The sequence below is a fragment of the Rutidosis leptorrhynchoides genome, chromosome 6 (assembly GCF_046630445.1).
Source record: "Rutidosis leptorrhynchoides isolate AG116_Rl617_1_P2 chromosome 6, CSIRO_AGI_Rlap_v1, whole genome shotgun sequence".
NCBI classification, from domain to species: domain Eukaryota; kingdom Viridiplantae; phylum Streptophyta; class Magnoliopsida; order Asterales; family Asteraceae; genus Rutidosis; species Rutidosis leptorrhynchoides.
Window position 1 is genome coordinate 195,059,122 of NC_092338.1, and position 24,800 is coordinate 195,083,921.

The 24,800-nt window shown below is 33.1% G+C and overlaps 2 protein-coding genes across 4 annotated transcripts; one reads left to right on the forward strand and one right to left on the reverse strand.

The window, feature by feature from the left end:
- Positions 1–9,809: 9,809 nt before the first annotated feature.
- LOC139851582 (30-kDa cleavage and polyadenylation specificity factor 30) lies at positions 9,810–15,184 on the forward strand. Its single transcript, XM_071840661.1, has 7 exons — positions 9,810–10,275; positions 10,827–11,231; positions 12,408–12,570; positions 12,720–12,830; positions 13,055–13,123; positions 13,641–13,727; positions 14,069–15,184. Exons 1-7 carry the CDS (start codon positions 9,869–9,871, stop codon positions 14,915–14,917), a joined length of 2,091 nt encoding a protein of 696 aa, XP_071696762.1. The 5' UTR covers positions 9,810–9,868; the 3' UTR covers positions 14,918–15,184.
- Positions 15,185–15,763: 579 nt separating this feature from the next.
- LOC139852806 (uncharacterized) lies at positions 15,764–24,098 on the reverse strand. Of its 3 annotated transcripts, XM_071842140.1 has the most exons (20): positions 24,066–24,083; positions 23,787–23,924; positions 22,701–22,804; positions 22,082–22,168; positions 21,899–21,974; positions 21,699–21,773; positions 21,496–21,549; positions 21,298–21,357; positions 21,108–21,224; positions 20,138–20,232; positions 19,838–20,040; positions 19,571–19,668; positions 19,316–19,419; positions 19,049–19,214; positions 18,840–18,962; positions 18,116–18,198; positions 17,763–17,904; positions 17,464–17,493; positions 17,120–17,190; positions 15,764–16,845 (listed from the first exon to the last, which is right to left on the reverse strand). In XM_071842140.1, the coding sequence occupies exons 2-20, from the start codon at positions 23,823–23,825 to the stop codon at positions 16,215–16,217; spliced, it is 2,358 nt and encodes a 785-aa protein (XP_071698241.1). In that variant the 5' UTR covers positions 23,826–23,924; positions 24,066–24,083; the 3' UTR covers positions 15,764–16,214. The 3 variants fall into 3 exon arrangements, with proteins under 3 accessions (XP_071698241.1, XP_071698240.1, XP_071698242.1); XM_071842139.1 differs by having other exon boundaries at positions 23,787–24,098; XM_071842141.1 differs by lacking the exon at positions 17,464–17,493 and having other exon boundaries at positions 23,787–24,098.
- Positions 24,099–24,800: the final 702 nt, after the last annotated feature.

Here is a 24,800-nt window from a genome sequence, read left to right on the forward strand (position 1 = left end):
ACTTACTAAAAATAGAAAGCACGCGTGATACCTATTCAAATCTTTTGTCACTTAACTCCAAAGCCACTTCAAGCACTAAAACTATCATACTATGACCCAACATAAGTTAGATATATTCTGAACTACTTTATTATTTAGGTTGGAGTCTAGATCACTCTTGATCTACTTTATTCGTGTACTTGTTAACTCTTTAGTGCATTCTAAGGTGAGTTATAGTCCCACATTTTTCTATTGTTTTAAATCTTTTTGGGATGAGAATACATGCTTTTTGTTTTACATATTAGACACAAGTAATTAAAAAAGGTAAATTATTCATTTGTGAGTTGAACAAAAATATACCTTAGCTTGATAACTTGTAGCTACGGGCTCTGTACCGTAGGCGCGAATCCTATTGATAGATCTATCGGGCCTGACCGCCCCATTCCTTCCTAGTCGCGCTAGTTTTCAAGGAAATGTATAGTGCTTCGTAGAAGATACATCTGTTCAGTGTATGATCCATAAAAGGGTAGATAAACCGAGTTAAGTTGGGTTACCAAGTGCTCACGGGATAAATGTAATAATATTTTTAAGACGTTTCTCAACATTAAATCTTGTGGTCTAATTTTATACAGTTGTTATACTAAACCTATAATTCACTCAACATTTTTGTTGACTTTTACTCGCATGTTTTATTCTCAGGGATTTAGATATTGCTTCCGCTGTTTATAGAGGTCATGACCATGCTTTTGGGACCGATGATAACGGGCTGCGTCAATAGAGATTTTGACGGGTCGTTAAAGCTGGTATCAGAGCGTTAGTCTTAGCAAACTAGAAACTGCATTAGTGTGTCTAACCGGTCATTGTTAGGATGCATTAGTGAGTCTGGACTTTGACCGTACCTGTTTATTTTAAGTTTGCTTATCATTTCTTGCCAAAAAATATATGCTTATCATTCTTAGTTTTGACACATCTTACTGCATTTATTGCGTAGGTTGCGTATAGACTAATCCTATTTTATCGTATTTATTACGTTAGATTTTTCCTGACACTTTTCCTTATTTCCCTCCATAATATACGGAATCTTTTTGCTATATATACGCATTTGAGGAGATGAAGATATCATTCAGTATTCAGAATCCATTTCTTATTGAAAACCTTTATCCGATCGTATAATATGGATTTCTCACTTAGTTCCTCGAGTTCCGGGAGTGATTCCGAGATGGAGATCCACTTGAGCTCCGAAAGCAGTGTAACCAGGATGGATCAACCAATTAGTCATCAAATTTTCTGGATGAAATGGGGGTGGGTTCGTAGTAAACTTAATCAATGGAGACAAGAAGAAGGTGATCCCTCCACCCACCAAATTTTCCTCTTGGCGAAGAATCTGAAGCACTTACCGGCGAACCAGTCCGAAACACCATTTTCACTCTTATTTCCAGAATAGCTCGCAATGATTATATAATATCTAAAATTTTAACCTTTATTCATCCCCTTGTCCCAACCGCCAATCATCCCGAAGTAATAGAAGAAGTCAACGAGCTTCACGCTTGAGTAGTAGCTTTGGAGAATATGATGCACAACTTGCAGGCGTCACAGGCACCACCAGCATCAGAACCATCACCACCAGTACCACCACCAACAACATCTACATCACACGCCTTAACATCACAATAGATACCTCGAGCATCAACTTCATACGCCCCATAGATACCAAGGAATACCAACAACAATAAACGATGAAGTATTGATTCATAACTTCATAGGAAAAATATTCTGCTGCGATTATGTAATCTCTAAAGTTTTAGAGATTATTTGTTCTAGTTCTAACTCATTATTTCCGAAGAATTCATATGTATATTTTTATATATATATGAATTTTGAAACCACAATATATCTTTTTGTACTAAGCTATTACGTGTGAATTCTTAAAGGATAGATACTACTCGGTTAATTCATATTACTAATATGCTATGATGTACATCCTTCGTTAACAACTTAACAATTGTTAACTATAATCTCTACTTCAGCTCAATAAATTCTATTTCATAATAAACCAATTGTGTCATTCCAAATCATGTTTGATTTCACACTTTCATTTTCGATATATTCGAAACTTTCTAGAAAACATCATTCGTGCCTTACGAAGTTCACAAGAATTCCACAAACACCAACATCATTCACCAAAGAAATATCAATAAAAATGAATAATGAAGTATTGATTCATAATTTCATTTACGTTGAAGAAATTCTCCGCGAAAAATATGTAATTTCTAAAGTTTTTAGGGATTATTCATTTCTAGTTCCAATCCAAAATCAAATAAGATTAATTTAATATTAACTCATTAAATATGTATTACATCTGAAGAAGATATACATACATATATTTTTATAAAGAATGTAATAAAAAGTTCTTTTGTACAAAATATTATTTGTGAATTTTTTTTTAACGGGTAGGTAATACCCGAGAAATATTTAAGTTCACAATTAATATGTTACACTGTATATTCTTCAATTTTGATTCAAAAAACATTAACTATACCCTCTACCTTCACAACGATATACATTCTTTCATAAAAATCAGAACAACCATTCTCATTCAAATTCAATTACATATTCTGATTTTGACAGATCAGAATCCAAGTTAAGATTTAACATGTGACATGACTCTTAGATTTCTACATCTTTCAAAATCATATTTTGAATTCAAACTATACTAGAACATCACTTTTATTCGTAACACTCAAAAAAATATTCGTATCATTCAAAATTCACAACGAATTCATCTTAAACATCATATGTATATTGATAATGACAATCCGCGTTCAAACCCTTCAAAATTCTTGAAGACACCTCAATTAATGAACAACTGAAAAGATGAACCAATCACACGTTATCTATGGAAAGAAAGAGATATGTATATAGTTATACACTTGGAGAACTCTCGAAACCTAATTAAAAGTTTAACACGTATCTGTGCTAGATCCTCTGGCATTGTTATTACCGAAAATAACCTTGAAACCCTTTTTCAAAGTATCTAGTTTTGTCACACCTCCAACAAGTCAACTTCGAATTTTCATTCGGTTAAGCCTCACTATAACCTTGACATAAACATTTGACTTTGTTACCGGGGAACCTTTTATATTCCACCATATTAACAGTAAACGTAACAGCAAATTCATTACTCTTTGGCTTAAGTCTGTCCGAAAAACCACTATATTTATTCATTGAAACCCTATCATGTACTCATCTGCATCTTGTGATGATAATTGCCATACCAAATACCGGGAAGTATCAATCATTATTTTTGAATCTCGCAGCGTTCTACGTCAACAGTTATATATACACATATAATGTTTATCTCCTGGAATTATGTACTTCAATTCTGAAATTCTGAAAAGCACCCCAGTCTGCAAATCAATTCTCCGAGTTTTGAAAATGCTGATGAAGCAGCAGAAACTATAGGCGACCTTAACAGTCAAAAGTTTGATAATAAAGGATGACATGTTGGCAAAGCTCAGAAAAAGAAAAAAATTTGGAACTGAAAAACGGATTGAGCAAACCATGAAGGAGGCTGTGGACAAATCACAAGGACTAAACCTGTATTCAAAGAATCCAGATGTTTCAATATCTGATGAGATCTTTAGCGAATACTTTGCTCCTTACTCATTATATATACTTGCGGAAAAATTCTAAGATATCATCGTATCTTTCATTATAAATATCTTTGATATTTCTGAAGATATCTTCATAACTATTCTTATCTGAAATTATTTATCTCTACGCGCTATCTGTGTTACATCATAAAGAAAAATGTTTTAGTTTCTAAATTTCTGGAAAAATTCGAATTTAAAGTATGAATGTTTTTGAAGTAGTGTTGGGAATTGAAGCATGAGTTAGTATAATATAATGACGCCTGATCAACGTGGTTATATTACAGTAAGTCATGCTGAATTTCTAATGGAACATGATGATTTACAGACCATACCGTCATCATGTGTCATGTTACATGACTCTTTCATTCTACTTAACCTCTGAACATATCAAGAAAATATTTTCTTGATAGTTCTATCTTTTCCGTTACTTCTGGTAATTTAACAAATCAGATCGTGCTATTACAATCTCTTCCTTAGAACATTAGTCATGTTCATTCGAAACTTCATACCTACGAATTCTGGACCATTACTTGATTTACTTAAAGTCGAAAAGAGAAAATAAAATCATGGAGCTCCGAAATATAAGGGAAAATATAAGCACAATAACAACATAGAAATTACAAACTGTGTATATCGATGCGTATAGCAATATAAAGATACGGGAGAATCAAAAACACTATAAACCCAAGAGCATAGTAGAAGTAAACGGATTCCCCCAGCGGCAGATGAAAAAGAAGAATGACAGATATGAAAGTCAGGAATATATTAAGAATCAGAACTGGATTGAGCATTTTCACAAATCTTTTGGAAGTAGGAATCGAGGAAGAAAGTTTAGGAGTTGTGAAAATAAGGAAATGGAGAAGGTTAATTTATACTGAAAATATACCGGTTGTAGTAATCTGTCATTTAATGCAGAGGAGCGTATTTAATTAAAGAGGATCCTAATTTTCTTAATTACCGGAGAATAAAATCTTATAGATTACGAAGATTTTCTTTAAATCCCTTAAATTTTGGAAATCACTCGTGATTATATTTAAAAGTCAAGGCGGACAATTATTATCTGATCACAATTATTGGTGACAACTTTTTCCATACATTCTGCGTAATCTCTATAGTTTCATCCACAAATTTTTTTTTTGAGCAACTTTACACTTAAACCTGACGTCATCGCTCATAATTGAATTGTTTCATTCATATCTCCTTAATAGTGACAAATTTTAATCTCACTCGATTTGTATGCATCACGAAACTGATGGGCATTCGAAAATCCTTTCCATGTATCAATTTCGAAGAAATAATTACCCTTATTAAACTCTGTTATGGTTCTCGTAAAGAATCCAATTTCACATCAAATCCATTGATAAAAGAATATTTTTGTTTTCATTATCGACTACCATCATCCAAATTTCGGGACGAAATTTTCTTAAATGGTTAGGTACTGTGACGACCTTACTTTTTCCGTTATTTTCTTTGTCAAGTATTTAACTTTCGTTAACTGGTATCCTTGCCATATCATTTTTTTTTTGTAACTTGATTATATATGAATTAAATAACATTCTTATATTATTTATTAAATGAAAAAGTGTGACTATGTGTTAGTAAGTTCTTACGTATAACATCTTTATTCGATGAATCGTCTCGGTTTTCAAACCAACGATTATATATTCGTGATTTCTAAATCCGAATTCTTTTATATGACATTCTTATGTCAATCGAAATTATTAAAATATTCCTATATTTTATTTCTTGAATTATTATTCTTCTCGCGTAATTTAATCACGTAATGATATTTTTATCGGATTGCATTCCAGTTAATCTTTCGATTCCGTGTTACAATTTTGATTACCACCTTAAATTACGAAACCATTTTAACTGAAATTATGTATTCCAAAAATTGTAGTAACAATTAAATAGTTAACAAAAATTAATAAATAATAGTAGTAGTAATAATAATAATAATAATAATAATAATAATAATAATAATAATAATAATAATAATAATAATAATAATAATAATAATAAATATAATAATAATAAATATAATAATAATAATAATAATATATAAAATAATAACATAACTAACAAAGTGATCTATTATTGTTGATAAAGTCAAAAATGGTATGTGATTATCAAATTTAAAATGAAGTTTTGAAGTAGTCAAAAATGGTATATGATTATCAAATTTTAAAAAGAAGTTCTAGTCAAATTATGCATACTTATATTCAACTATAAGAGAAAGCATGAAGCTTTATTCTAAATCATTCCAAAACAATCAATCAAACATTATCAGAATAAATCTTCATCATCTCTCAAGAAAAATTTCATATTTAGAGTCCTCGCGACGCGCTCAACGTTTCTATACTTCTTGTTCTTGATTTGAGATAATCATAAAAATTCAACTTTTTTTCAATTCTTCATGAATATTATGTTATTATGCTTGTATGTATAGTAATAATGCTTGGATATAATTGTGGTGATGTTTAAATAATTAAAATATGTTAAAAATGCGATTTTTCGATTTAATAAAATCCGGACAGAACTGAGTTTGCTGTTTTCAGGAACCGTCCCATGATTTTTTTATGAAACTAAATTTCTCATCGTGTTCCTCTCGATGAGTAGTGTAATTTTCATTTAGGATTCGTCTTAAACGGACGTGTAGAACTCAAGATATGAATTAAAGAAGTTTATATAAAAAAATAAATATATATAAAAATGTACAGCTGGTTTAGTCTCGAAAAACGTGTATGATCTGGGTTAAATGGACGGGTTCATCGTGTCGGGATGGATGATGTGACTCAAATATATATAAAGAACGTTAAAATCGGACGAACGGTTTGTAAGATATGATTAAAACAAGTTTTGGATTAAATTATATAAAAAATACGAGTTTGATCAGGTTTGACCTCGGGATTCGAGCTTGATCTGGAAAAAAATAAGTTAATCATGTGTTCGGGTTCGTTAAGTTATATAAAAAGCATATAAGGATCTTTAAAAACCGACGTGTAGTTTGCATGTTACGAATTATTTAAAATCGTACAAACTAATTAATCATATAAAGGAAATTAAACTAAAAACTTATGATAAATAAATTCTATTACTATTTAATAATACTTTAGATAAAATAAATAATTAATACTTAAAATATAATTAATTTATTAGTTATTCATATTACGAAATGATTATGAATATAATTAAATATATTATGTTTAATAATTCAGTTTTTATTTTTATTTTTTTAATACATATGATGTGAATTGATTAATATTTAATTAATATATACTTATGATAAAAGTGTAATTAATGATTAATTAAATAAACTCTATGGTTAGAATTAATTATTTATTTCTTATGATATAATTTAATTATTTAAAACTACTTATGATATAATAACCTAATTAAAAGAACTCATGTTACTATTAATATTTAATTATTAATTAAAAATACTTATATTATAACTAATATTTCATCATTAATTAAATGCATATGTATTATATATTCATATCATAGAAACTTACTAAAAGTGAAATCTTTCTAAAAATATAAACTTACTAAAAATAGAAAGCACGCGTGATACCTATTCAAATCTTTTGTCACTTAACTCCAAAGCCACTTCAAGCACTAGGACTATCATACTATAACCCGACCTAAGTTAGATATATTCTGACCTACTTTATTATTTAGGTTGGAGTCTAGATCACTCTTGATCTACTTTATTGGTGTATTTGTTAACTCTTCAATGCATTCTAAGGTGAATTATAGTCCCACATTTTTCTACTGTTTTAAATCTTTTTGGGATGAGAATACATGCTTTTTGTTTTACATATTAGACACAAGTAATTAAAAATGGTAAATTATTCATTTGTGAGTTGAACAAAAATATACCTTAGCTTGGTAACTTGTAGCTACGGGCTCTGCACCGTAGGCGCAAATCCTATTGATAGATCTATCGGGCCTGACCGCCTCATTCCTTCCTAGTCGCGCTAGTTTTCAAGGAAATGTATAGTCCTTCGCAGAAGATACATCTGTTCAGTGTATGATGCATAAAAGGGTAGATAAACCGAGTTAAGTTGGGTTACCAGGTGCTCACAGGATAAATGTAATAATATTTTTAAGACGTTTCTCAACATTAAATCATGTGGTCTAATTTTATACAGTTGTTATACTAAACCTATAATTCACTCAACATTTTTGTTGACTTTTACTCGCATGTTTTATTCTCAGGGATTTAGATATTGCTTCCGCTGTTTATAGAGGTCATGACCATGCTTTTGGGACCGATGATAACGGACTGCGTCAATAGAGATTTTGACGGGTCGTTAAAGTTGGTATCAGAGCGTTAGTCTTAGCGAACCAGAAACTGCATTAGTGTGTCTAACCGGTCGTTGTTAGGATGCATTAGTGAGTCTGGACTTTGACCGTACCTGTTTATTTTAAGTTTGCTTATCATTTCTTGCCGAAAAATATATGTTTATCATTCTTAGTTTTGACACATCTTACTCCATTTATTGCGTAGGTTGCGTATAGACTAATCCTATTTTATCGTATTTATTACGTTAGATTTTTCCTGACACTTTTCCTTAATTCCCTCCGTAATATACGGAATCTTTTTGCTATATATACGCATTTGAGGAGACGAAGATATCATTCAGTATTCAACACCCATTTCTTATCGAAAACCTTTATCCGATCGTATAATATGGATTTCTCACTTAGTTCCTCGAGTTCCGGGAGTGATTCCGAGATGGAGATCCACTTGAGCTCCGAAAGCAGTGTAACCGGGATGGATCAACCAATTAGTCATCAAATTTTCTGGATGAAATGGGGTGGATTCGTAGTCGACTTAATCAATGGAGACAAGAAGAAGGTGATCCCTTCTACCCACCAAATTTTCCTCTTGGCGAAGAATCTGAAGCACTTACCGGCGAACCAGTCCGAAACACCATTTTCACTCTCATTTCTAGAATAGCTCGCAATGATTATATAATATCTAAAATTTTAACCTTTATTCATCCCCTCGTCCCAACCGCCAATCATCCCGGAGTAATAGAAGAAGTCAACGAGCTTCGCGCTCGAGTAGTAGCTTTGGAGAATATGATGCACAACTTGCAGGCGTCACAGGCACCACCAGCATCAGCACCATCACCACCAGTACCACCACCAACAACATCTGCATCACACGCCTCAACATCACAATAGATACCTCGAGCATCAACATCATACGCCTCATAGATACCAAGGAATACCAACAATAATAAACGATGAAGTATTGATTCATAACTTCATAGGAAAAATATTCTGCGGCGATTATGTAATCTCTAAAGTTTTAGAGATTATTTGTTCTAGTTCTAACTCATTATTTCCAAAGAATTCATATGTATATTTTTATATATATATACGAATTTTGAAACCACAATATATCTTTTTGTACTAAGCTATAACGTGTGAATTATTAAAGGATAGATACTACTCGGTTAATTCATATTACTAATATGCTATGATGTACATCCTTCGTTAACAACTTAACAATTGTTAACTATAATCTCTGCTTCAGCTCAATAAATTCTATTTCATAATAAACCAATTTTGTAGTTTTGTGAAATGAACAGATTGTTCATCTAAACACTCTCGATACATGAACTTGTGAATAGTTATACATGAGATAACTTGATAGAGCGTTTTAGTTTGAGATCTACTTTGTTGACTTATATTAAATACTAGATGTCTTGAATTAAGGTATTAATTTGAGTTGGAAAAAAGAATTTAGTTAAAGGTGACTTGCAAAATAAGAAAGAATAAAGGATAAAAGGTTAAAAATACTCTTGTGTGGCGATATGTGACCTAATTTAACGGAATTTTTCAATGGTCGTCGATAAAAGAACTATTTCAACGACTTTCGAAAACCAAGAGAACTATAAATAAAACTCTAAAGACTATTTCACTATTTCAGTATATCACAAAGTATCTCAGTAATTATGTCTGATATTTTTTTTTTTTTTTTTTTGAAAAGCAATAATTTTTATGTCTGATATATACAAAGTATATCAATCAATTTATTTATCATTTTATGATATTTATATTTTAATATTTTATATTTATATTAATATTAATATTATTTACTATTTTATTTTATTTTATTTACATAAATAAACTCCACTTAATTTACCATTCCATACAAACACGCCCCTAAACATCTCAAATCGACTTAACACAGCTTTTGTATTAGCTAAAAATTAAACATGGACGACGGCGAAGGTGGTCTCAGCTTCGATTTCGAAGGCGGTTTAGACGCTGCACCGACACAACCTACCGCATCCGTCCCCGTAATCCACCACCAATCCATCGATAACGGACCCTCGCCTTCCGCCGCTAACCACAATTACTCCGCCGCACCTCCGTCATCCGTGACCGATCCTACTAATTCCGCCGTCGGAAACGCCAATTACACTGGTAGAAGAAGTTACCGGCAAACCGTGTGTCGTCACTGGCTACGTAGCTTGTGTATGAAAGGCGAAGCCTGCGGGTTCCTTCATCAATATGATAAATCACGAATGCCTATTTGTCGATTTTTTCGATTGTATGGAGAGTGCCGTGAACAGGATTGTGTGTATAAACATACAAATGAAGATATCAAAGAGTGTAACATGTAATTACTCTTTTTTTTTTTTTTTTTACCTTTTTTTGTTTAGGTTATGAATTTAGATGTTAATTGTATTATATTATTTGTTTTAGGGTTTATGTGTTGATTGATATACTAATCGATTTTTCTGAAGTAGCTTCATATATTATATACATGATTGTTTATGCGAATTTGTGTATATATCTGTAATAGGCCTGGTACAATTATAACATATGTAAGCACACTGCTGTATATCAACTTAATAGGATGGTTATTTGTGTATAACTTTGTAAACTAAGATTGATTATTAGATACGTTAGTTCGATAACTACTTAAAAAATTCAGTCTTGGTTGCTTCATTGATTCTGCTTAAATATCAATGATGAAATTTCCATGTCATAGTGTCTTGCAAAGAAATGTTAGTTTCTTTGGTATGAATAACCAAAGCCTGCTTGTATGCGGGTTTGGTTTCTACGTTAAAACTAGTCATCTAGCTGGTTCTGTCATTGGTATTCATTATCCGTGCATTAAGTTTAAAATGATCTATGAGTTTTCTGATGCTTAAGTTTAATATGCAGGTACAAGTTGGGATTTTGTCCGAATGGTCCCGACTGTCGGTATAGACATGCGAAGCTTCCGGGACCCCCTCCTTCTATAGAAGAAGTACTCCAAAAGATTCAGCAATTAACTTCTTACAACTATGGAAATTCAAATAGGTTTTTTCAGAATCGAAATCCCAACTACCCACAGCAATCTGACAAATTTCAATTTCCACAAGGTAATAATGATACAAATCAAGTTAATAAACCTGTTACAACAGACGCTGGTTCATTGCAGCCCATGCCACCTTCGTCACCGCAACAACAACATATTGCACTGTCGCAACAACATGTTGGCCAGTTAGGTCAGTCACAAGCACAGTCAAATGGTCAACAAAATCAAGCTAATAAAAGTTCAATTCCGCTGCCACCAGGAACATCAAGGTGCGTTAAGGAGATCTAAGATGTTAATTTCTTCCTGTACTAAATGTGGATCTTATTTACAGTTCAACTTCTGTCGTATTGTGTAGTTGTAATTAATTTCATCCACTAAGGGTACCGGTTTATATACATTTTACCTTTTAATTCATTGTCATTGTTGTAACTGGATAATAATGTACTTATTCATAAATTTTTTTTATTTTTTTTTTTGGTCAAATTTTGTATGCCAATACGGATAAACCCCATTCTAGCAGTAATGACACTGCAGTAAAGTATATTTGCTTACAGTGTTTTCTAATAGTGATGTTGCTTAGACATAGATGGATGGATGAGGATGTCACTTCAATATGTTATTAAAGAAGGATGCCATGTTTTATTATTGGCACCACAGGATGAATCAGGTTGCTATTTTATCACCACTACTGATGTTGTTGAAGCTGTATACTTTGCTGTAAAAGTATCTAAGTATCTGTGATCTTGGGGATTAGATTATGACATCTGTGACACGTCCTTTATTTATATTCTCTAAATTTATAAAAATGACACTTCTCTTTCTAGGACATTTGATTAGTCAATACTTAGGTAAGATCTAGATGCAGTTTTGATGCATATGATGGTTAATATTATATTAAAGGTCCTTATAACGTCCGGTGCAGAATTAACAAGATCACTGGGATTTTGTAAACTTATGTTTAGTGTAGAGCAGGTTAAATGCTACATTAGCTTTAATCATTATGGACATGAGATAGAAGCCTAACTTTTGGAAGCAGGAATCATGCTGTCAATTCGTAAAGGGCGGGATGTTCAGATATTGAGGATGCAACATGAATAATATTTTTCTCAAATATTTTTCTCCCATTAATTTAATATAATCACTAATTCGGTCTCATTTCATGCATAATCAAATCAAATACATGTGGTGTGTGGTTCATGCCTTCTATATAATTAACAACAGTGAAAGTGAATCTGACAATCATTCTATAACGAATTAAAGTGACTTCCACTTGAATTCAACCTAAACAACTCATAAGATCTAATCTGTTAATATTTATTATATAGTGGCATAGATGATTTACCGCTTCTTGTTTAGTTCCCATCTGCAGTTGTCAATAATCATACTTTTTCTTGTTTATTTTTGTTACTAACCTTGTGTTTAAAACTATACATCCAACAAATCAGGTATTTTATTGTGAAAAGTTGCAACCGTGAAAATTTTGAGTTATCAGTTCACCAAGGAGTGTGGGCCACCCAGAGAAGCAATGAGGCTAAACTTAATGAAGCTTTTGATTCTGTGGATAATGTTATTTTGATATTTTCAGTCAACAGGACGCGGCATTTTCAGGTTAGACACACAAATGACTCAAAATTAAGTAAATCTCTTATGTTAGGAATTTTATTTTCCTGAATGATACACAGTTCGGAAGTACATACATTTTCAAATCGAATCTGTTTCATATATATGTTGAAGATGAGTTTATCAATATTTTGCAGGGCTGTGCAAGAATGACCTCTAAAACTGGTGGTTCAGTTGGTGGAGGCAACTGGAAATATGAACATGGGACCGCACATTATGGACGTAATTTTTGTGTCAGGTGGCTGAAGGTATATCTTGTGTAAACCCTTTACAAAATTATTGACGAACGATCTTGTGATTCTTTTGGTATATCAGCAGTGTCAGATTTGTACTCCCTGTTGTGTTTTTTATATTATAATTTTTTGAATTTGTTTTTAAAAAATTTTGTTTGCCTTAAAGTAAAATATGGTCATTGTATTGCCTTCATGAAGCAGTTACAATTGCAAATTTAAACTGTTTCTTCTTTTTGCAGCTATGTGAATTGTCCTTCCACAAAACTCGACATCTGAGAAACCCTTACAATGAAAACTTGCCTGTGAAGGTACTATTTCTTTCCATACATTTTTAGCTGTTCTCACATCTATAGATATTCTTCTTTGTATGTATTGTTTTTATTATTGCACTATTGGTAAACTGAGTATTCTGCATCAACCTAGTACCTTCGCAATAATATCTTTTTATCTATGTATACTTTAAAATCATTTTGTTGTATAACTAAAATATGATTAATTGGTATGCACTTGTTGAGTAATGCTTATGCTCATTGCTCATAATTGTATATGATTATACGAAATTACCTTAGTTGCTTTTTCTGAACACTTGTGTGCACAATCGGGTCTTTGTAATGAATTTAATCATGCTGTCTATGATCCATATTAAAGATTAGATTAACTAAGTTACATCTTAACATACATTTGTTCCATTTATTATCTTTTGTGAAAAGGGTGTGCCGCTGTTAATTCGTAATACATTATGTCAGTTTCTGTGTGTGCATATTGCTTTATTCACATGATACCACAATCTATTGTATTTGATTTGATTTTCGCATGTGGTTGTAGATAAGCAGAGATTGTCAAGAACTAGAGCCGTCTATTGGTGAACAGTTGGCTTCACTTTTGTATCTTGAACCAGATAGCGAACTCATGGTACCCTTGTTTCTTCTATTTGATCCTTATCATATAGTAAATGTTATAAAATGCTTTTAATTTAATGCTCTTATTTTTGCTTTTAATTTAATGCTCTTATATCTACTTCAAATTTTAGTATTCAGTGAACATGACTAAAAAAGTATGTTCTTTTTTTGGGCCTCAATTATATGAGTAGTGGTGTAATTCTTATTTCAAGCGAACGCTTTTGACCATTATACGTTCTTCATATCGCAAACCAGTATTTATAATTGTCACAATTTATTAATAATGACATTACATGTTGCAAGAATTAGATAATGAATAAAAGGTTTTAATGTAGTTGCATGTTATTTTTTCAGGCAATAGCAGTTGCAGCCGAATCAAAGCGTGAAGAAGAGAAGGCAAAAGGAGTTAATCCCGAGAATGCAACCGAGAATCCCGATATTGTTCCATTTGAGGACAATGAAGAGGAAGAAGAAGAAGAAAGTGAGGAAGAGGATGAAAGTTATGAACAAGGTTTCGGCATGGCGGCACAAGGCGGCAGAGGACGAGGCGGCAGAGGGATGTTATGGCCTCCTCATATGCCTATAGGAAGGGGACCCCGTCCAATGCCTGGTATGAGGGGCTTCCCTCCTCTTATGAACATGATGGGGCCGGATGGATTTCCTTATGGTGGAGTTGGACCCGACGGTTTTCCTCTTCCCGATCTTATGAACATGGGCCCACGTGGATTTGGTCCATTCGCACCTAGATTCCCTGGTGATTTTCAACGTCCACCGTTCTCTAATATGATGTTTCATGGACGCCCTGGACCCCACCAAGGAAATTTTCCAGGAGGTGGATTTGGGATGATGATGGGTCCCGGACCAGGACGTGGTGGCCCGTTCATGGGAAGGGGTGGCAGGCCGCCTTTCACGCAGCAGCAACAGCCGCCACCAAGTTCTCAGAATGCTAGTCGGACTAAGAGGGATCAGGCGGCAGGGGGTGGTAACGATAGATATAGTGGTGGCGGAGCTGGTTCTCAGTCCATGGGTCAAGACATTGGTAAGCCTGATAACGAGGGTCAAGCAGGTGGTGAAAATACGTTTAAAAACGGCGAAAGTGATAGTGAAGATGAGGCACCAAGAAGAAGTAGGCATGATGAAGGAAAGAAGAAGAGGCGTAGTTCAGAGGGGGAGACTGGTGCTAACTCGGGTGATAAAAGTTAGCCGATGCTTGAAACAATAGAATTATTGCAAGTATTATCATGTTAGATGTCACTTGATAGATAGGCGACTTTATATCTGAATTGTATTTTTGGTGTTTGTCATTTGGTATGGGTATTTTGTTGTGACCTAGTGCTTCCTACCTAGTTTCTTAAAAGGTTATTATGTACATTAGCTTCCTTTACATAGGAAGATGTGAGGAACCATATGTATGCAATCATGTTTATACTGTGAAAATTTCGACAGTTATCATCTTGAGAAGATGTTTTTATATCGATTGCAACATGTTATTCTTTCGGTAACTTGGTAGTTATATTTTACCATCATATTCGCCCATTTTATATTTATGTTATTTAGTGTCTCTTAGGTATGTAACTGTAGTTGACACTGCTATTCCATTAATTACATCAGTGCACCTTAGCCGTTCGTGTCACTAAAAAAATGTGGCATCATTGCAAGCCAAATTTTATCCTACAAGATGAAATATTATTGGGTGGTATGATATTGCGTTTTGGAGATATTATTTGATTTTTGTGCTGGCCGGAGTTTTATTTAATAACACCATTGTAGTAATAATTAATTAACTTTCAAAATAAACTAATAAAGAAATGAATCGATAATAAACTTTTTTTAATTCCATATATAAAAATGGAGAATTGAAACTTTAATGAATTTTTAGTATTATTTCAAGTAATAACCATTTATTATGGGACAAATATATAAAGTAATGTGAACTCTTTCTATAAGATTTTTTTATTAGATAGATATAATATTTTCCTTTAACCAAAACTTGCTGCATACTACAATGCCTACATCATTCTGGTGTTCCATTTCTTAAATTAATCAAACATAGCATACACTGTATCATCATTTCTTCATACAGAATGAGGCACAAGTTATAAACAAAAAAATTTCTGCTCATCGTTCACATTCTCCAGTCAGCGAGATTTATATTATTTTTATAACATCAACAATTCAAGAAAACTTTTAGACACTAAAAAGTCAACGGACCACAAGACCTTTTTAACATACAACCATTTGGTAAGAGAATCTTCAAATAAGAACCCCTCCACATCAGAAAACCAATTCCTAGTCACACGAGTGAATAATTGGTAACCCAATGAGAGGGGGAAAGAATCATTATCCCTATTTTGGACCGTATGCCCCATCAATAATAATGTACATAAACTAGTCTGAATAAAATACACAATAAATTCGCATCTTTGCCTGTCACATCATGCTAGAGCTTTGAAAAAGCTGTGAACTATACCGCACCGAGCTTCAAATTTCACACTATTACTCAGATGGGCTCCCCTTCAACAACGGTTTTGCCGCCACTGTCTTTATCCGGTCCCAATGCGTCGGTTGTGGAAGGATCAGTTTTCTTGTCATGATGGTCCTCCGGCTCGGGTTTATCGGTGGCGGAAGGTGGCTGAGCAACCTCTTTTTTTGTACCATCATTAGCATTAGCAGTATCAGTTTGTTCATCAACTTCAAGAATACCATTTGAGAGACTATCGGTTGCAGCCTGAGATGTTTCAGCAGACTCGGTGGTCAGAACCGCTGATTCGATGGAAGGTTCAATGGATGGTTCAGTAGATGGTTCGACCGATTCTCTCCATTCAATCCATTCGGGCAGCTTATCACTCTCACTTGTTTTTGGTGCATCAAATGACTTCTCAATACTATCATCTGAACTTGGCTTTGATTCGGGGACATCAGATAATGTTGACTCAACCAAGTCTGTTTCGTTTTCCTTAGAAGTAACCTCAACATCACCATCACCACCACCGCCGCCGCCAATGGCAGCGGCAGCAGTCGTATCCTCAATAGCGGGTGAGGGTGAAGCTACTTCACTAGTTGATTGCTGCTCATGAACCACCCTCTCTTCCTCAAAAGCAAACCAGTTTGAATTTGTAAAAAGTGACCCGCTGAAGAAAACAATTTAACAGAAATAATAAATATTAAGAATAGGGTTGAAATATTCCTAGGTAGTTTCTGTTATTTATAGTAAATCATTTACAATTCCAATGATCATAGAAAGCCAGAAAGGCATGGAACCTTTTTATACCAGCTGGTAACACTATGTGACTTGTGAAATCAAACCATTATAGTGCACTAAGTTATGCAAACATCTTTTGTATATTAGATCTTAATCCCTTGATTGTAAAAATAATAAGTAATCAACGAGACATTTTAACGAACCTTTCTTGGTCATCTCCCAGTCGAAGAGAAGATATCACAACTTCAGCAGATTCATCATCAAAGTAGACATCCTGCAAATAAAATTTCAGTATAAACAATAAGTCTCCAACTTCTGGTGTAACAGTAGGACTAGAAAAAATATAAAATGTAACTTTGTATGTCAAGTGTTCTAAAACTTTGCTTGAAGTGGCAGGTATCTGACACAAGTTCATTACACTTAAATAAATGTTATGCAATCAACTGAGATTCAATTCCATTGTTAAAAACTTAGATATAATTCGTAGTCATAATTTTTTCTGCTTCGAAATGATATGATGCCGCTAACAAAACTTAATGATACACACCTCATCATCTCTTTCCAGTGAGCCATGAGCCTGGACACAGCAGAAAGTAATAAATAAAAAATGGGTCCCAGTCATAAGCAGCAAAACAAATAATATGTCAAAACAAAAAAAATGAACAATGAAACTGATAGAATGCTGACATGAAAACTTGAACATGAAAATAAGATCTCATGTACATATATTTTAACTTTATGAAACAAGTAAGATTTATCACTCAAACCGCAGTTCTTATTTAGTCTATAAAGAAAATCAATAAACAAAAAGAACATTTTGCGCAAAGTGACGAGATTGTGGCATACCTCATCATTATCATCATTTTCATAAATACCATATCGAAATGCCTGGCTTAAATTATTGGCTAAGGCTGCCACGTCATAATCTCTGTCTTGATAGTCATCGTCATCACTATCTCTACCACGGTCATGAAGTGTAGTGGGTCTCCTATTAATTTCGTTGGATAAAATAACAATGATTAATCAATAAGCAAGCAGAAAGAAATAATGGACAGAAACGCAATATCAAACTTATAATTCTCCGAACAAACTCATCAATTATAACACAAAGTAGGAAAGCATGTCATTAACCATTATACTGCCATCACATAACAGAAAACAATACTAAATAAATAATAAACCAATTGTAAACTTCTCACCCGCACGCCCACTGGTAGACGTTTTCAAGTGTATTGCGTTTTGTAAGTACGTCTGTTTGCCATTCTACCCACTCATTATCCCCCTGTCAAAAGGTACTAACATCATCAGATATGATTGTATAATGCAAACAGTAAAACCAATATCAGATATATTTGTATCACGGTATGACAAGACTTTACAAATTCAAAACGATACTATAGGGTATAACCGTATAAAAAATATGGAAACGAATCATCTGGATAACTAATATATTTGACATATTTTGTTATTTCCATAGAATTAATTGAGTTATAAATAAATCAAATACAATTAACTGGAGTCTAACGATGAAAAAGAATGTGTTGAATTGGGCTTAAATTATTGAAATGGGTAATTTTCGACACAGATTGGGTTACCCGAAAAGCTTTTGGTCCATATATTGTACATTATTTAACATAGTGTGATCACGAATTTCCTACTGCTTTCATAAAAATCTACTAATCTGAAAGTAATTGGGAAAGTTTATAAATTACAAATACATTTCGGGGAACTGTTGACGGATCTTCTTTTAAGTCGATTTTAAAGTAGCCAGTTTAGAGTAAACATTAGCCGAATTGACACATCCATAAGTTGAAAATAAAAAAGCTACTTCCAATTGTGACCAAATGTTAAGAAAAACTTCATAATATATGAATAAAAAATGAAAAGTCAGGTGTCAACAAAGATAAAAAGATATGGGAAAACCTGCAAATATGACAGTATGTAGTTGTTATTAGCCCCCTGTTCAATTAATTTGTTTGATATGCGTGCCATGTGCCCAACATTTCCTATCCTCGGTGGTTTCCTTTCTTCAGCAGGGATTGTTGGCTACAACATACACGACATTCAATTAACTATGAACAAATAAAATTTAATCCAAGAATTATATGATAATTCAGAAATTAGTGCATTACATTCTTAGGATCAGCGACCAATTCGCCAGTCTTCTCGGCATCAAGAATCTTCCTGACAAGAAGACAATCTTCAAGAATATGCTGAATGAGCGAAGCATTCTTGCTCTCAAGGCAGTAATCTATTATCTGTTCAATGTGGTGATGAACGAAATTATTGTACGGATACCTAAAACAATCAAAACAAAGTTAGGTTAGCATACATCCATATCTTCGACATTAAACATTTTTAAAGAAATACAACTACTCAACTAGTGGTGAAGGACTTACTCAAAAAACAATTCTACAATACGTCTTAATGCACCAAGACGGATCAACTCCTTCTCAGCAGCTTCACTATTAACAGTCATTAGGACTGAGATGAATTCAATAATCTGAAAATTTTCCATTGTAAAGTAGCAATGAGTTAGATAAGATAGTAAGTTACATTTAACTTCACTTCAATTAAATTTATCTTGTAATTCTTACTAAAGCATACACGCAGTCAATCACAACAGTTACTTAAAGTTAAAGCACAAAAACAACCTTAAGACGAATTTTCCCAAGAGGTGGCTGCAACTTGCCATAAGTTGTAAATAATATATTTTCTTCTACAGCAACATCCAAGAGCTTTAACAAATTCCCTGCACATTTCAAACCAGATTTCGTTATATTTAAGTTGAACCCTAAAAGTACCGATTCATGACAGAGCACACAGTAACAAAACCAAGCACATGTAAGCAAATATGGCAAAATAAATAAATAAAATAAAAATAAGACACTAGTGAGTTAGAAAACGGAATTGGACTATACCTAGGCTCTCTAACATGCCTTCCACAGTCTCAGGTTTGGCTGTTACTACAGATCCATGAGGCGATTGTCGATTGTAAATGTAATACGTTCCTGAGGTTTGCCTCTTAGGATCCAATAAAGATATGCATACAGACAACGAGTGAACTAAAACTGATTTGGGTCGTGACTCCTCCAAAGCATGACGAAATAACCGCGCTATGAAACTGCGAATTCATTTTTGAAAATGCTCACGTGTTCATGAAATGGTAGAAAGAGTATATTTAAAGCTGCAGACTCTTAACAAATATATTAGATACAAACCTTGGGCTAGATATTTTTGCAGCAAGACCCGGGGGAGCATATCTAGTTATAGCACAAAGTGCTTCTGCTGCGTTTGCATGCACTTCAGGACAATCCTTCAACAGTTATATTGTAAAATTTTAGTTATTAGTTTATGATTCCAGATTGCTTACAGAATGTAACATTGATCAAAATAAATATATACCCAAGTCCATTAAGAAGCTAATATACAAAAAATAAAGAATAAAGAATGCATGGTTTCAACATGAATTGCAGAATTGGCATTGTATATCTAATTGAAATATGTCAAGCTAGAAGAAAAATGCAGAAAGATGAGTCCAGAAATGATGCGATTGAATGTTACCGCACTTAAATGGAATTCCAAGTAATAAACTCATACTCATAATTTATTAGAGCGAACCTGCTTGTACATTTGTTGAATTATATAAGACAATTAAATTTAAGTTTCATCTAATCTTAACGCACTGAAAAGATGACTTCATTATGATGTCTGTTTGTTAAAATAAACTAATATTATGAAACTCGAATGTAAAATCACTAGGTTCCTTACAGGTCAAATGAACAAGTCAGGATCTAAACTCTAAGATGTCACAAAATCAACATATTACCTGCAGTGAAGAGGCAACATTAGCACTTTGTTTTAGAAATGCTTTTAGGTCATAAAACTGCCTGTGAAGTATTACTTAACATCCATTTCCAGCTTTAGGAGGGTATCATTGTGTTTATTGGATTATACTCTTCACAAGCTAAATATTCATTATATTTGACCTCATGGGTGGATTTAGTTGGTACTTTTGATCATTATTTTATTTTATTCCGAATTAATTTAATGTATTCAACGTAACATGTAATTTGAATGCTTTGCACCGCCAACTAAATGGAAATACTTGGAATTTTTTGTAATCAAACAATAAGAAATTAGCAGAGTTTCTGGTGGTAATACAATGTACTGGATAGAAATACAACGTACCGTAGAACTGAACTTATCAACAATCATCTCCAACACGTCTGTATCTTCTAGCCACTGCATGGAATCTACATAGCTGGTGTAGAGATGTTCATCAGCGCCAATCAAACGAATAAGAACCTGCACAAGAATAAAGATTAGATGAAGGGCAGATTGCAGGCACCTGTAAAATCTAAAATATTCAGAAATTCACCTCCATGATGGATGTAGTCCCTATCAGGTCAACCAGCTTTTTGATAATATCCTGATGAGCCTGGCAACAATTAAAAAACAAAAAGAGCTCAATTTTAGTTATGGGGTATCACAAAAGTATCTGCACGAAACGAATTAAAACAAAATGATGAGTATAAAGCACAAAAAGGGTGCTTTACCAAACTAATTCATAACTTACTTGAATATAGTTCATTAAGGGAACTGTCTTCCTCAACAACAGGCATACAACAACCTATATGATTAAAGCAAACCATCAGCCATTGAAAATCAAACAAGCTAAGTTAGGAAAAGCTTATATGAGAGGAAAAACCACAAAATTACAGAGCAAATGAAGTGTCGAATACCATATGAAAAATCAAAATGACAATAGGATGAACTTACTTTACTGAAATAACCTGCCAGAAGAGAACTATGAGGGTGTTCTGGTTCAAGGAAGGAGAAAAGCAGGTTCATCAACTGCAACAATACACGAGTTCCTTAATTCACAAGGCAATTATAAAAAAGACTATGAGGTCCCATACCTCATTATCCTGTGATTCTCAACTCAAAAACATAAAAGAAATTAATTGGTGGTTCCATACCTCCTCATCCTCGACCAAGGCTTTAAGAATTATATCGACTTCACAAGTAAAGATCTCACACGCAATAAAAGGAAATCTGGAACAAAATAATGCTTATCATTTGAAACTTAAGGCGTGTAAGGATTACATAACAATCCACTGAGATGAAAGCATCTAAAAAAACTTAATATGACATAAACTTACTTAAATGTTCGCCCTTTTTCAGCATCGTCAGAAGGTTCTTCCACTATATACCGAAGAAGTTTTTCAACTTGAGTCCGTTCCCTTAAACTGAAATAGACATTAAAAGCGAACTATACACGTTACAAACTTTGGTGATGATGATTTGTAAATGACAAAGCAGACTAACCTAAAGATCAGATCATTAACTACCACAAGGATACCATGAATATCAGGGACCATTAAATCATTCAGCTTTTTTATTCATCACACCCATAAGTAGTTTAAAAATCACTATCAAGAATCATTTATTCGTTTAGGCTGTTGTCACCTACGAATTAAGTGTCCCCTGACAGCTTTGACTAGTGACGAGAATTAAATTGACCACCTACAAGTAAGCTGTAAGTATCCCCAGTGTTTTAACTAGCAATTCTCATTAGAGTAACTGCCTCATACTTGAGCAAGCCTTGTAATATAGCCACTCCAATCTATCTACCATGCCATAGAAACATATGAATGTAGCCTAAACAGAACAAAAAAACAACTAGTGCCACATTTAATCATATGAACAATTATACAGGTATCATGACACCACAAGTGACCAATATATGCTACCAATTACCAGATTTAGCATGAGACTTACAAATTGATAAGCCGGCTATTAAGAGCTTTGCATTCTTGGATAATTTCATCCTCGTCTAAAAGCTCCTCTAGTGTAAAATTTTCCTTGTCCAAAATTGTCTCAACCTGGGATAATAAATAATCAGCATGAAGTTTTTTTGAAATAAAGAGCTTGTCATTAACAATATAATCTTCTCATTATTTACGACTTGCACCGCACGAAAAATAATATGGGAAATGCATAATCTTACTCCTTTCGGTACTGACAATTTACATTTCCTTGAAAACAACCAAATCATATCCGGTTCAATCAATATTATTGTTACCGACAAAAACAATAATCATATTTACTTAATCACAGAATTCACAAGCATGCACCAAACAGATCAATAGGCATGAATCAAATAGAATCAACTAGTGTATTTCAAACCTAATAATATGCCAACATCTTACTTTTTCCTGAATTTATTAAATCATATAAACTCAAACTATTCCTTTCTAAGTGTATGGTCTACCAAAATCTAAGCCTGTGTTTTATTAAATCATATAAACTCAAACTATTCATTTGGTAAACAAACAAATCTGAATGTTTCATTCGTTTTTGTTTAGATAAGATATATGTTGCAAAACTAGAGACACGTTATGATGTCTCGATATTAATCCTTTTACAACACATGATACATACCCCTATTGTCTAATGTGAGATAAAAGTTCGACGCAAACTACTTCTGAAACCTCTCATCATGCTAAGATCAACATCATCAAGGTCCAAGAACAAAAAAAGACCAAAACATGCACCAATTTCACTAATCACAAGAGCAAAAGGGCTAATTCTCTATTCCATAACTACCCAATCCCTACATAACTAACCTTGCACCCAATCCCTACATAACTACTCAGATACACACTGTCAAGCATCAAATTCACATCATCTTACTTCCAATTTTATCCATTTGCTTCAACAATTAACCAAATAAAAAGTTCAAATTACGAAACAAACTTAGAACTAGCTAAAATAGTAACTAGTCCATACCAGGATCTAAAGATTTTTAGAAGCATCTGACAAAAATTACATAAAGATTAATCCAAACAAAAATCTGTAAATTACCGGAGACGTAGTGGACAGCCCTGTCATACGCCAAAACATCTTGAAATTGAATTCAAATCGTTATAATTCAGATCTGTAGCGGTAGAAACGTAGCTTATAGATCACCGCAAAAAAATCAGAGAGATGTGAAACGAAACCCTAGGATTCGAAATTGAAGCAAAAAGGAAGTTATATATCGGTCAATTTGTTTGTGCGTAGAGGATGATAGCTGATTGATTCAATTCTAGGGTTGAAGATGAAGATAGAAATGATAGATTGAAAGAAGGAGAAAGGGGAAACCTGCAATTGTGGAAGGGTATATATATGTCTGTGTCTGTGTATGTGTATATTATCTCTGTTGCAACTACTTCCTCTTGTTTTTATATCCATCTATTTTCATCGATCCATTTTCAAATTCCAAAGTTAAATCTACGTACCAATAATAAATTATAATTATAATTATTATAATTATTATTATTATTATAATAATTATTATTATTATTATTAATTATTATTATTAATTATTAATTATTAATTATTAATTACTGTATTAATTAATTATAATTTGTGTTCGAATTTGTCTAAACATAACTCTAAATGTTATCCTTAAAAAAAAAAAATTAATGCTTAAATGATGGTACAAAAGGTTAGTGAGATTGTTATAAGCAAGTTAACGAGATTATTATTATGGAAAAAGTATATGAAAATGCATTAAACTTTCACAAAATTCTTATTGTATGTATCATACTTTCAAATCTCCTATTGTATGTGATCATATACATACACATGTATATGTATATTTTTAGCGCGAAAAGCTACTTAAAGGCAAAAGACACAAGATATTAAACCGCGGTAAGTATTAAATGTACGCGGTGGGACTGCGCTGAATATTAAAGAGTGCGTATGCTTCTCGCAGTACTAGAGCGGAATGCCTAAGTGCGCGTGCATCTTACTTCCGCGCAGGTCTCAAACCTATAAATAGGAAGCTTGGTCTTTCATTTGAGGTTGTTGATTCTGGAAGAATTGTCATAGCCA